Raw genomic sequence first — 14291 nt, 5'->3', positions numbered from 1 at the left:
AGGGTTCAGCAATTTGTGATGTACATGGCAAAGGACGAGATTTACCCTTCCACTCTCGCTTTCCTGAAGAACCATGACAAGATGAGGAGGTCAGCAGAGTTCTTTCTTTCACTTTAGTCTCATCAGTTGTTCGTGCACTAATACACTAATTGATTGTATGATGTGTGTTTTTTTAGATGGGTTCAGACCCTTCATAAGAACAAGGACATCGCCACGGTCACCAACTACACCTTGACTATCGGTGCATTTCTTCTACGCCGAGGAGACACCGCCACCTGGCTGCCGGCTGACCAGAAACCAATGGAGTGGGATCAACCGGGTGATGAAGGGAGCAGCTTCACCAGGCGAAGGTGAACGACCGACAAGGAAGGCGTTATAGTCCCCGTGTAGCTCAGTTGGTAGAGCATGGCGCTTGCAACGCCAGGGTTGTGGGTTCGTTTCCCACGGGGGCAGTATGAAAAATGTATGCACTCACTTAACTGTAAGTCGCTCTGGATAAGAGTGTCTGCTAAATGACTAAAAATGTAAAATGTAAGGAAGGTGGTGTCCAAAAAGAGCCTGCTGGAGAACCAGTCTCTTGCCAAGGTCAAGATCCCTGAAGTGCTGAGTACGTTTTCTCAATATGTGATATCACTGTTATTCCACTCTTCTAGACCTCAGAGATGTATAGAGGGCATTATGGAAGCTGCCTGTTTATATTCTAGACATCAGAGATGTATAGAGGGCATTATGGAAGCTGCCTGTTTATATTCTAGACATCAGAGATGTATAGAGGGCATTATGGAAGCTGACTGTTTTTATTCTAGACATCAGAGATGTATAGAGGGCATTATGGAAGCTGCCTGTTTTTATTCTAGACGTCAGAGATGTATAGAGGTCATTATGGAAGCTGCCTGTTTTTATTCTAGACGTCAGAGATGTATAGAGGGCATTATGGAAGCTGACTGTTTTTATTCTAGACATCAGAGATGTATAGAGGGCATTATGGAGTGGGAAGCTGACTGTTTATATTCTAGACGTCAGAGATGTATAGAGGGCATTATGGAAGCTGACTGTTTATATTCTAGACATCAGAGATGTATAGAGGGCATTATGGAAGCTGACTGTTTTTATTCTAGACATCAGAGATGTATAGAGGGCATTATGGAAGCTGCCTGTTTTTATTCTAGACGTCAGAGATGTATAGAGGTCATTATGGAAGCTGCCTGTTTTTATTCTAGACGTCAGAGATGTATAGAGGGCATTATGGAGTGGGAAGCTGACTGTTTTTATTCTAGACATCAGAGATGTATAGAGGGCATTATGGAGTGGGAAGCTGACTGTTTTTATTCTAGACATCAGAGATGTATAGAGGGCATTATGGAGTGGGAAGCTGACTGTTTTTATTCTAGACGTCAGAGATGTATAGAGGGCATTATGGAAGCTGACTGTTTATATTCTAGACATCAGAGATGTATAGAGGGCATTATGGAGTGGGAAGCTGACTGTTTTTATTCTAGACATCAGAGATGTATAGAGAGCATTATGGAAGCTGACTGTTTTTATTCTAGACATCAGAGATGTATAGAGGGCATTATGGAAGCTGACTGTTTATATTCTAGACATCAGAGATGTATAGAGGGCATTATGGAGTGGGAAGCTGACTGTTTTTATTCTAGATGTCAGAGATGTATAGAGGGCATTATGGAAGCTGACTGTTTATATTCTAGACGTCAGAGATGTATAGAGGGCATTATGGAAGCTGACTGTTTATATTCTAGACGTCAGAGATGTATAGAGGGCATTATGGAAGCTGACTGTTTATATTCTAGACATCAGAGATGTATAGAGGGCATTATGGAAGCTGACTGTTTATATTCTAGACATCAGAGATGTATAGAGGGCATTATGGAAGCTGACTGTTTTTATTCTAGACATCAGAGATGTATAGAGGGCATTATGGAAGCTGACTGTTTATATTCTAGACATCAGAGATGTATAGAGGGCATTATGGAAGCTGACTGTTTATATTCTAGACATCAGAGATGTATAGAGGGCATTATGGAAGCTGACTGTTTATATTCTAGATGTCAGAGATGTATAGAGGGCATTATGGAAGCTGACTGTTTATATTCTAGACATCAGAGATGTATAGAGGGCATTATGGAAGCTGACTGTTTATATTCTAGATGTCAGAGATGTATAGAGGGCATTATGGAAGCTGACTGTTTATATTCTAGACCTCAGAGATGTATAGAGGGCATTATGGAAGCTGACTGTTTATATTCTAGACATCAGAGATGTATAGAGGGCATTATGGAAGCTGACTGTTTATATTCTAGACATCAGAGATGTATAGAGGGCATTATGGAAGCTGACTGTTTATATTCTAGACGTCAGAGATGTATAGAGGGCATTATGGAAGCTGACTGTTTATATTCTAGACCTCAGAGATGTATAGAGGGCATTATGGAGTGGGAAGCTGCCTGTTTATATTCTAGACCTCAGAGATGTATAGAGGGCATTATGGAAGCTGACTGTTTATATTCTAGACATCAGAGATGTATAGAGGGCATTATGGAAGCTGCCTGTTTATATTCTAGACATCAGAGATGTATAGAGGGCATTATGGAAGCTGACTGTTTATATTCTAGACATCAGAGATGTATAGAGGGCATTATGGAAGCTGCCTGTTTATATTTTAGACGTTAGAGATTAGGCATTATGGAAGCTGTGTGTTTGGTTGGTTTTGGGGAAACAACTCCAGGCACCGCAGCTTAATGTGTGGTTGGTTGGTTGGGGAAACGACTCCAGGCACCGCAGCAATGTGTGGTTGGTTGGTTGGGGAAACGACTCCAGGCACCGCAGCTTAATGTGTGGTTGGTTGGTTGGGGAAACGACTCCAGGCACCGCAGCTTAATGTGTGGTTGGTTGGTTGGGGAAACGACTCCAGGCACCGCAGCTTAATGTGTGGTTGGTTGGTTGGGGAAACGACTCAGGCACCGCAGCTTAATGTGTGGTTGGTTGGTTGGGGAAAACGACTCCAGGCATCGTAGCGTAATGTGTGGTTGGTTGGTTGGGGAAACGACTCCAGGCATCGCAGCGTAATGTGTGGTTGGTTGGTTGGGGAAACGACTCCAGGCACCGCAGCTTAATGTGTGGTTGGTTGGTTGGGGAAACGACTCCAGGCATCGCAGCGTAATGTGTGGTTGGTTGGTTGGTTGGTTGGTGAAACGACTCCAGGCACCGCAGCGTAATGTGTGGTTGGTTGGTTGGTTGGTTAGTTGGGGAAACGACTCCAGGCACCGTAGCGTAATGTGTGGTTGGTTGGTTGGTTGGGGAAACGACTCCAGGCACCGCAGCGTAATGTGTGGTTGGTTGGTTGGTTGGGGAAACGACTCCAGGCACCGTAGCGTAATGTGTGGTTGGTTGGTTGGTTGGTTGGTTGGGGAAACGACTCCAGGCACCGTAGCGTAATGTGTGGTTGGTTGGTTGGTTGGTTGGGGAAACGACTCCAGGCACCGCAGCGTAATGTGTGGTTGGTTGGTTGGGGAAACGACTCCAGGCACCGCAGCGTAATGTGTGGTTGGTTGGTTGGTTGGGGAAACGACTCCAGGCACCACAGCGTAATGTGTGGTTGGTTGGTTGGGGAAACAACTCCAGGCACCGCAGCGTAATGTGTGGTTGGTTGGTTGGGGAAACGACTCCAGGCACCGCAGCGTAATGTGTGGTTGGTTGGTTGGGAAACGACTCCAGGCACCGCAGCGTAATGTGTGGTTGGTTGGTTGGGGAAACGACTCCAGGCACCGCAGCGTAATGTGTGGTTGGTTGGTTGGGGAAACGACTCCAGGCACCGCAGCGTAATGTGTGGTTGGTTGGTTGGGGAAACGACTCCAGGCACCGCAGCGTAATGTGTGGTTGGTTGGTTGGGGAAACAACTCCAGGCACCGCAGCGTAATGTGTGGTTGGTTGGTTGGTTGGGGAAACGACTCCAGGCACCGCAGCGTAATGTGTGGTTGGTTGGTTGGTTGGGGAAACGACTCCAGGCACCGCAGCGTAATGTGTGGTTGGTTGGTTGGTTGGGGAAACGACTCCAGGCACCGCAGCGTAATGTGTGGTTGGTTGGTTGGGGAAACGACTCCAGGCACCGCAGCGTAATGTGTGGTTGGTTGGTTGGTTGGTGAAACGACTCCAGGCACCGCAGCGTAATGTGTGGTTGGTTGGTTGGGGAAACGACTCCAGGCACCGCAGCGTAATGTGTGTTGGTTGGTTGGGGAAACGACTCCAGGCACCGCAGCGTAATGTGTGGTTGGTTGGTTGGGGAAACGACTCCAGGCACCGCAGCGTAATGTGTGGTTGGTTGGTTGGGGAAACGACTCCAGGCACCGCAGCGTAATGTGTGGTTGGTTGGTTGGGGATACGACTCCAGGCACCGCAGCGTAATGTGTGGTTGGTTGGTTGGGGAAACGACTCCAGGCACCACAGCGTAATGTGTGATTGGTTGGTTGGGGAAACGACTCCAGGCACCGCAGCGTAATGTGTGGTTGGTTGGTTGGGGAAACGACTCCAGGCACCGCAGCGTAATGTGTGGTTGGTTGGTTGGGGAAACGACTCCAGGCACCGCAGCGTAATGTGTGGTTGGTTGGTTGGGGAAACGACTCCAGGCACCGCAGCGTAATGTGTGGTTGGTTGGTTGGGGAAACGACTCCAGGCACCGCAGCGTAATGTGTGGTTGGTTGGTTGTGGAAACGACTCCAGGCACCGCAGCGTAATGTGGTTGGTTGGTTGGGGAAAGCGACTCCAGGCACCGCAGCGTAATGTGGTTGGTTGGTTGGGAAAACGACTCCAGGCACCGCAGCGTAATGTGTGGTTGGTTGGTTGGGGATACGACTCCAGGCACCGCAGCGTAATGTTTGGTTGGTTGGTTGGGGAAACGACTCCAGGCACCGCAGCGTAATGTGTGGTTGGTTGGTTGGGAAACGACTCCAGGCACCGCAGTGTAATGTGTGGTTGGTTGGTTGGGGAAACGACTCCAGGCACCGCAGCGTAATGTGGTTGGTTGGTTGGGGAAACGACTCAGGCACCGCAGCGTAATGTGTGGTTGGTTGGTTGTGGAAACGACTCCAGGCACCGCAGCGTAATGTGTGGTTGGTTGGTTGGGGAAACGACTCCAGGCACCGCAGCGTAATGTGTGGTTGGTTGGTTGGGGAAACGACTCCAGGCACCGCAGCGTAATGTGTGGTTGGTTGGGGAAACGACTCCAGGCACCGCGGCGTAATGTGGTTGGTTGGTTGGGGAAACGACTCCAGGCACCGCAGCGTAATGTGGTTGGTTGGTTGGGAAACGACTCCAGGCACCGCAGCGTAATGTGTGGTTGGTTGGTTGGGGAAACGACTCCAGGCACCGCAGCGTAATGTGTGGTTGGTTGGTTGGGGAAACGACTCCAGGCACCGCAGCGTAAATTGTGGTTGGTTGGTTGGGGAAACGACTCCAGGCACCGCAGCGTAATGTGGTTGGTTGGTTGGGGAAACGACTCCAGGCACCGCAGCGTAATGTGTGGTTGGTTGGTTGGGGAAACGACTCCAGGCACCGCAGCGTAATGTGTGGTTGGTTGGTTGGGGAAAAGACTCCAGGCACCGCAGCGTAATGTGTGGTTGGTTGGTTGGGGAAACGACTCCAGGCACCGCAGCGTAATGTGTGGTTGGTTGGTTGGGGAAACGACTCCAGGCACCGCAGCGTAATGTGTGGTTGGTTGGTTGGGGAAACGACTCCAGGCACCGCAGCGTAATGTGTGGTTGGTTGGTTGGTTGGGGAAACGACTCCAGGCACCGCAGCGTAATGTGTGGTTGGTTGGTTGGGGAAACGACTCCAGGCACCGCAGCGTAATGTGTGTTGGTTGGTTGGGGAAACGACTCCAGGCACCGCGGCGTAATGTGTGGTTGGTTGGTTGGGGAAACGACTCCAGGCACCGCAGCGTAATGTGGTTGGTTGGTTGGGGATACGACTCCAGGCACCGCAGCGTAATGTGTGGTTGGTTGGTTGGGGAAACGACTCCAGGCACCGAGCGTAATGTGTGGTTGGTTGGTTGTGGAAACGACTCCAGGCACCGCAGCGTAATGTGTGGTTGGTTGGTTGGGGAAACGACTCCAGGCACCCGCAGCGTAATGTGTGTTGGTTGGTTGGGGAAACGACTCCAGGCACATGAGCGTAATGTGTGGTTGGTTGGTTGGGGAAACGACTCCAGGCACCGCAGCGTAATGTGTGGTTGGTTGGTTGGGGAAACGACTCCAGGCACCGCAGCGTAATGTGGTTGGTTGGTTGGGAAACGACTCCAGGCACCGCAGCGTAATGTGGTTGGTTGGTTGGGGAAACGACTCCAGGCACCGCAGCGTAATGTGTGGTTGGTTGGTTGGGGAAACGACTCCAGGCACCGCAGCCTAATGTGTGTTGTTTGGTTGGGGATACGACTCCAGGCACCGCAGCGTAATGTGTGGTTGGTTGGTTGGGGAAACGACTCCAGGCACCGCAGCGTAATGTGTGATTGGTTGGTTGGGGAAACGACTCCAGGCACCGCAGCGTAATGTGTGGTTGGTTGGTTGGGGGAAACGACTCCAGGCACCGCAGCGTAATGTGTGGTTGGTTGGTTGGGGAAACGACTCCAGGCACCGCAGCGTAATGTGTGGTTGGTTGGTTGGGGAAACGACTCCAGGCACCGCAGCGTAATGTGTGGTTGGTTGGTTGGGGAAACGACTCCAGGCACCGCAGCGTAATGTGTGGTTGGTTGGTTGTGGAAACGACTCCAGGCACCGCAGCGTAATGTGTGGTTGGTTGGTTGGGGAAACGACTCCAGGCACCGCAGCGTAATGTGTGGTTGGTTGGTTGGGAAAACGACTCCAGGCACCGCAGCGTAATGTGTGGTTGGTTGGTTGGGGATACGACTCCAGGCACCGTAGCGTAATGTGTGGTTGGTTGGTTGGGGAAACGACTCCAGGCACCGCAGCGTAATGTGTGGTTGGTTGGTTGGGGAAACGACTCCAGGCACCGCAGCGTAATGTGTGGTTGGTTGGTTGGGGAAACGACTCCAGGCACCGCAGCGTAATGTGTGTTGGTTGGTTGGGGAAACGACTCCAGGCACCGCAGCGTAATGTGGTTGGTTGGTTGTGGAAACGACTCCAGGCACCGCAGCGTAATGTGTGGTTGGTTGGTTGTGGAAACGACTCCAGGCACCGCAGCGTAATGTGTGGTTGGTTGGTTGGGGAAACGACTCCAGGCACCGCAGCGTAATGTGTGGTTGGTTGGTTGGGGAAACGACTCCAGGCACCGCAGCGTAATGTGTGGTTGGTTGGGGAAACGACTCCAGGCACCGCAGCGTAATGTGTTGGTTGGTTGGGGGAAACGACTCCAGGCACCGTAGCGTAATGTGTGGTTGGTTGGTTGGGGAAACGACTCCAGGCACCGCAGCGTAATGTGTGGTTGGTTGGTTGGGGAAACGACTCCAGGCACCGCAGTGTAATGTGTGGTTGGTTAGTTGGGGAAACGACTCCAGGCACCGCAGCGTAATGTGTGGTTGGTTGGTTGGGGAAACGACTCCAGGCACCGCAGCGTAATGTGTGGTTGGTTGGTTGGGGAAAAGACTCCAGGCACCGCAGCGTAATGTGTGGTTGGTTGGTTGGTTGGGGAAACGACTCCAGGCACCGCAGCGTAATGTGTGGTTGGTTGGTTGGGGAAACGACTCCAGGCACCGCAGCGTAATGTGTGGTTGGTTGGTTGGGGAAACGACTCCAGGCACCGCAGCGTAATGTGTGGTTGGTTGGTTGGGGAAACGACTCCAGGCACCGCAGCGTAATGTGGTTGGTTGGTTGGGGATACGACTCCAGGCACCGCAGCGTAATGTGTGGTTGGTTGGTTGGGGAAACGACTCCAGGCACCGCAGCGTAATGTGTGGTTGGTTGGTTGTGGAAACGACTCCAGGCACCGCAGCGTAATGTGTGGTTGGTTGGTTGGGGAAACGACTCCAGGCACCGCAGCGTAATGTGTGGTTGGTTGGTTGGGGAAACGACTCCAGGCACCGCAGCGTAATGTGTGTTGGTTGGTTGGGGAAACGACTCCAGGCACCGCAGCGTAATGTGTGGTTGGTTGGTTGGGGAAAACGACTCCAGGCACCGCAGCGTAATGTGTGGTTGGTTGGTTGGGGAAACGACTCCAGGCACCGCAGCGTAATGTGTGGTTGGTTGGTTGGGGAAACGACTCCAGGCACCGCAGCGTAATGTGTGGTTGGTTGGTTGGGGAAACGACTCCAGGCACCGCAGCGTAATGTGTGGTTGGTTGGTTGGGGAAACGACTCCAGGCACCGCAGCGTAATGTGTGGTTGGTTGGTTGGGGATACGACTCCAGGCACCGCAGCGTAATGTGGGTTGGTTGGTTGGGGATACGACTCCAGGCACCGCGGCGTAATGTGTGGTTGGTTGGTTGGGGAACGACTCCAGGCACCGCAGCGTAATGTGTGATTGGTTGGTTGGGAAACGACTCCAGGCACCGCAGCGTAATGTGTGGTTGGTTGGTTGGGGAAACGACTCCAGGCACCGCAGCGTAATGTGTGGTTGGTTGGTTGGGGAAACGACTCCAGGCACCGCAGCGTAATGTGTGGTTGGTTGGTTGGGGAACGACTCCAGGCACCGCGAGCGTAATGTGTGGTTGGTTGGTTGGGGAAACGACTCCAGGCACCGCAGCGTAATGTGTGGTTGGTTGGTTGTGAAACGACTCCAGGCACCGCAGCGTAATGTGTGGTTGGTTGGTTGGGGAAACGACTCCAGGCACCGCAGCGTAATGTGTGGTTGGTTGGTTGGGAAAACGACTCCAGGCACCGCAGCGTAATGTGTGGTTGGTTGGTTGGGGAAACGACTCCAGGCACCGCAGCGTAATGTGTGGTTGGTTGGTTGGGGAAACGACTCCAGGCACCGCAGCGTAATGTGTGGTTGGTTGGTTGGGGAAACGACTCCAGGCACCGCAGCGTAATGTGGTTGGTTGGTTGGGGAAACGACTCCAGGCACCGCAGCGTAAATTGTGGTTGGTTGGTTGGGGAAACGACTCCAGGCACCGCAGCGTAATGTGTGGTTGGTTGGTTGGGGAAACGACTCCAGGCACCGCAGCGTAATGTGTGGTTGGTTGGTTGGGGAAACGACTCCAGGCACCGCAGCGTAATGTGTGGTTGGTTGGTTGGGGAAAAGACTCCAGGCACCGTAGCGTAATGTGTGGTTGGTTGGTTGGGGAAACGACTCCAGGCACCGCAGCGTAATGTGTGGTTGGTTGGTTGGGGAAACGACTCCAGGCACCGCAGCGTAATGTGTGGTTGGTTGGTTGGGGAAACGACTCCAGGCACCGCAGCGTAATGTGTGGTTGGTTGGTTGGTTGGGGAAATGACTCCAGGCACCGCAGCGTAATGTGTGGTTGGTTGGTTGGGGAAACGACTCCAGGCACCGCAGCGTAATGTGTGGTTGGTTGGTTGGGGAAACGACTCCAGGCACCGCAGCGTAATGTGTGGTTGGTTGGTTGGGGAAACGACTCCAGGCACCGCAGCGTAATGTGTGGTTGGTTGGTTGGGGATACGACTCCAGGCACCGCAGCGTAATGTGTGGTTGGTTGGTTGGGGAAACGACTCCAGGCACCGCAGCGTAATGTGTGGTTGGTTGGTTGTGGAAACGACTCCAGGCACCGCAGCGTAATGTGTGGTTGGTTGGTTGGGGAAACGACTCCAGGCACCGCAGCGTAATGTGGTTGGTTGGTTGGGGAAACAACTCCAGGCACCGCAGCGTAATGTGTGGTTGGTTGGTTGGGGAAACGACTCCAGGCACCGCAGCGTAATGTGTGGTTGGTTGGTTGGGGAAACGACTCCAGGCACCGCAGCGTAATGTGTGGTTGGTTGGTTGGGGAAACGACTCCAGGCACCGCAGCGTAATGTGTGGTTGGTTGGTTGGGGAAACGACTCCAGGCACCGCAGCGTAATGTGTGGTTGGTTGGTTGGGGAAACGACTCCAGGCACCGCAGCGTAAATTGTGGTTGGTTGGTTGGGGAAACGACTCCAGGCACCGCAGCGTAATGTGTGGTTGGTTGGTTGGGGAAACGACTCCAGGCACCGCAGCGTAATGTGTGGTTGGTTGGTTGGGGAAACGACTCCAGGCACCGCAGCGTAATGTGGTTGGTTGGTTGGGGAAACGACTCCAGGCACCGCAGCGTAATGTGTGGTTGGTTGGTTGGGGAAACGACTCCAGGCACCGCAGCGTAATGTGTGGTTGGTTGGTTGGGGAAACGACTCCAGGCACCGCAGCGTAATGTGTGGTTGGTTGGTTGGGGAAACGACTCCAGGCACCGCAGCGTAATGTGTGGTTGGTTGGTTGGGGAAACGACTCCAGGCACCGCAGCGTAATGTGTGGTTGGTTGGGGAAACGACTCCAGGCACCGCAGCGTAATGTGTGGTTGGTTGGTTGGGGAAACGACTCCAGGCACCGCAGCGTAATGTGTGGTTGGTTGGTTGGGTAAACGACTCCAGGCACCGCAGCGTAATGTGTGGTTGGTTGGTTGGAAAACGACTCCAGGCACCGCAGCGTAATGTGTGTTGGTTGGTTGGGGAAACGACTCCAGGCACCGCAGCGTAATGTGTGGTTGGTTGGTTGGGGAAACGACTCCAGGCAACCGCAGCGTAATGTGTGGTTGGTTGGTTGGGGAAAACGACTCCAGGCACCGCAGCGTAATGTGTGGTTGGTTGGTTGGGGAAACGACTCCAGGCACCGCAGCGTAATGTGTGGTTGGTTGGTTGGGGATACGACTCCAGGCACCGCAGCGTAAGTGTGGTTGGTTGGTTGGGGAAACGACTCCAGGCACCGCAGCGTAATGTGTGTTGGTTGGTTGGGGAAACGACTCCAGGCACCGCAGCGTAATGTGTGGTTGGTTGGTTGGGGAAACGACTCCAGGCACCGCAGCGTAATGTGTGGTTGGTTGGTTGGGGAAACGACTCCAGGCACCGCAGCGTAATGTGTGGTTGGTTGGTTGGGGAAACGACTCCAGGCACCGCAGCGTAATGTGTGGTTGGTTGGTTGGGGAAACGACTCCAGGCACCGCAGCCGTAATGTGTGGTTGGTTGGTTGGGGAAACGACTCCAGGCACCGCAGCGTAATGTGTGGTTGGTTGGTTGGGGAAACTACTCCAGGCACCGCAGCGTAATGTGTGGTTGGTTGGTTGGGGAAACGACTCCAGGCACCGCAGCGTAATGTGTGGTTGGTTGGTTGGGGAAACGACTCCAGGCACCGCAGCGTAATGTGTGGTTGGTTGGTTGGGAAAACGATTCCAGGCACCGCAGCGTAATGTGTGGTTGTTCATTTCTAATAGGTGGGAAACACAAAACAAATTCCGACCATGGTCCAGATGTCACTGACCAAGGAGGGAGGACACTTGGTTTTCACACTTCCAAAAAATTCAAGCACCGCCTCGCAGGAGGAAAGAAAGGCCCAGCACTTAGTTTTCAATTCAACAAACACTCAGCTCTAGACCCTTCCTGTCTACATGAGGGAGGTGTGGAAGGAGATGGGACTTCCCCAAAACCCTAAATCAGATTAGATGGGAACCTTCCTGTCTACATGAGGGAGGTGTGGAAGGAGATGGGACGTCCCCAAAGCCCTAAATCAGATTAGATGGGAATGGAAATAGATCCTATTCCATGGCTGTCTGAAAAGGATGAATGACTAATATCATCTTTATTCATGTGTCTTGTTTGCTTGTGTCTTACAGGTCAAAAATGTACTCCAGAACGCCGACAGGGAAAGTCTGGCCAACTTCATGCGCCGCGACATCCAGATGGCAGACAACTTAGATCCGTCCCAAGCCAGCGAAACCAGTGTCCTCCTCGAGGCGCCGTTGAAAGATACCACGGTCGGCTCAGAGAACCACGGTCGGCTCAGAGAACCACGGTCGGCTCAGAGAACCACGGTCGGCTCAGAGAACCACGGTCGGCTCAGAGAACCACGGTCGGCTCAGAGAACCACGGTCGGCTCAGAGAACCACGGTCGGCTCAGAGAACCACGGTCGGCTCAGAGAACCACGGTCGGCTCAGAGAACCACGGTCGGCTCAGAGAACCATCCCTCACCTCCAGGCGAGAGAGGACAACTCCCTCTCCGAGCGGAGCACCACCCCTGAAGAGACCAAGGTGCAGCACCAGGAGTCTGCCACGTCCGGAGCACCACCCCTGAAGAGACCAAGGTGCAGCACCAGGAGTCTGCCACGTCCGCCGGGGAAGAGGAGGAACGGACGGCCAGACAACCTCTAGTAAGAGAAGCTATTCCTTGACAACACGTTAGATTACAAAAGATAGCGCTTGTACACCATGTAACAGTCAAGAACAAGCAGATGATCCTCAGGCGCCGTATGGTGGCCACCGTCAGTCCTCCTCAAACTAAAGAGCATGTCGCCGCTCGCCTCCCCCATTGTCACGTTGCAGGGTATGAAGCGGCTGAGGTCCCCTAAAGCCCGACTCAAAACAGACTCAAGGAGAAAGAAGCTGGACGAGGGGAGCCATCTGACAGCCAGTTGGAAGGAGGGGAGCCGTCTGACAGCCAGTTGGAAGGAGGGGAGCCGTCTGACAGCCAGTTGGAAGGAGGGCAGCCGTCTGACAGCCAGTTGGAAGGAGGGGAGCCGTCTGACAGCCAGTTGGAAGGAGGGGAGCCGTCTGACAGCCAGTTGGAAGGAGGGGAGCCGTCTGACAGCCAGTTGGAAGGAGGGGAGCCGTCTGACAGCCAGTTGGAAGGAGGGGAGCCGTCTGACAGCCAGTTGGAAGGAGGGGAGCCGTCTGACAGCCAGTTGGAAGGAGGGGAGCCGTCTGACAGCCAGTTGGAAGGAGGGGAGCCGTCTGACAGCCAGTTGGGAGACATCAGAACAGCTGATACACACAGGTTGTTGATTCAGACTCCTGATGGAGACATCATAACAGCAGAGTTGACACACACATTCTTACAAGTCATTTATTATATTTACGTTCAATCATTTCATTTGATTTCTCTTGTTTAGATTATTCAATAAAATATATTGTTAATAGTTCTCCCCTGTGTTGTGTTAATTTCAGACTGTTGAAAGGTCTAAACAGTATCCTGAGTCAGCATTGAATTGCATATTGTCTGAGTGTCTTTTGACTCATACAGTGCATGTGTCATGGACATGTCGTTGTCAATCAGGAGACACCGCTGATAGACCGCACATTGAACAGTTCATGTGTCATTGCTCAGAGTCATCAAAAACAGTCCAAGGACTGTACTGATAGTGTATGTGTACTGTACAGTGTCCCCATGGTGGACTTTATTAGTGTAAGCCCTTTAACTGCATGTCCAATTCGTGATGGTAAATTGTAATATGCTGCAGTTGGACAGTGTCCATTGGCAATATCTTTGAATAGGGATTTCCCATCACAAAATGGACAGGCTGAAATCAACACTGAGGAGCGAGGGACTTATCAGTCCAATATGTCTCTTATCCGTCCAATATGTCTCTTATCCGTCCAATATGTCTCTTATCCCTCCAATATGTCTCTTATCCCTCCAATATGTCTCTTATCAGTTCAATATGTCTCTTATCCGTCCAATATGTCTCTTATCCCTCCAATATGTCTCTTATCAGTCCAATATGTCTCTTATCCGTCCAATATGTCTCATATCAGTCCAATATGTCTCTTATCCGTCCAATATGTCTCTTATCCGTCCAATATGTCTCTTATCAGTCCAATATGTCTCTTATCAGTTCAATATGTCTCTTATCCGTCCAATATGTCTCTTATCCGTCCAATATGTCTCTTATCAGTCCAATATGTCTCTTATCAGTTCAATATGTCTCTTATCCGTCCAATATGTCTCTTATCAGTCCAATATGTCTCTCATCAATCCAATATGTCTCATCAATCCAATATGTCTCTTATCCGTCCAATATGTCTCTTATCAGTCCAATATGTCTCTTATCAGTCCAATATGTCTCTTATCTGTTCAATATGTCTCTTATCCGTCCAATGTCTCATCAATCAATATGTCTCTTATCAGTTCAATAATATGTCTCTTATCTGTCATATGTCTCTTATCAGTCAAATATGTCTCTTATCAGTCCAATATGTTTCTTATCCGTCCAATATGTCTCTTATCAGTCCAATATGTCTCTTATCAGTCCAATATGTCTCTTATCAGTCCAATATGTCTCTTATCAGTCCAATATGTCTCTTATCAGTCCAATATGTCTCATATCCGTCCAATATGTCTCATATCAGTCCAATATGTCTCATATCCGT

General features: G+C 51.7%; 1 protein-coding gene across 1 annotated transcript; it reads left to right on the top strand.

Moving 5' to 3' along the window:
• The first annotated feature begins 274 nt into the window (after positions 1 to 274).
• Positions 275 to 13063, top strand: LOC123488233. Its single transcript, XM_045219132.1, has 4 exons — positions 275 to 350; positions 11761 to 12176; positions 12230 to 12295; positions 12468 to 13063. The coding sequence occupies exons 1-4, from the start codon at positions 323 to 325 to the stop codon at positions 12924 to 12926; spliced, it is 969 nt and encodes a 322-aa protein (XP_045075067.1). The 5' UTR covers positions 275 to 322; the 3' UTR covers positions 12927 to 13063.
• Positions 13064 to 14291: the final 1228 nt, after the last annotated feature.

The sequence above is a fragment of the Coregonus clupeaformis genome, unplaced genomic scaffold (assembly GCF_020615455.1).
Source record: "Coregonus clupeaformis isolate EN_2021a unplaced genomic scaffold, ASM2061545v1 scaf2079, whole genome shotgun sequence".
NCBI classification, from domain to species: Eukaryota; Metazoa; Chordata; class Actinopteri; order Salmoniformes; family Salmonidae; genus Coregonus; species Coregonus clupeaformis.
Note: the sequence above shows the minus strand (reverse complement) of the source record. Positions and strands in the feature narration are given on the sequence as shown.

Coding starts and splice junctions, on each gene's coding strand:
- LOC123488233 (XM_045219132.1), top strand. CDS start 323: ATGAAGGGAGCAGCTTCACCAGGCGAAG. Junction 351..11,760: donor AGCAGCTTCACCAGGCGAAG/GTGAACGACCGA, acceptor TGTGTCTTACAG/GTCAAAAATGTACTCCAGAA. Junction 12,296..12,467: donor GGACGGCCAGACAACCTCTA/GTAAGAGAAGCT, acceptor GTCACGTTGCAG/GGTATGAAGCGGCTGAGGTC.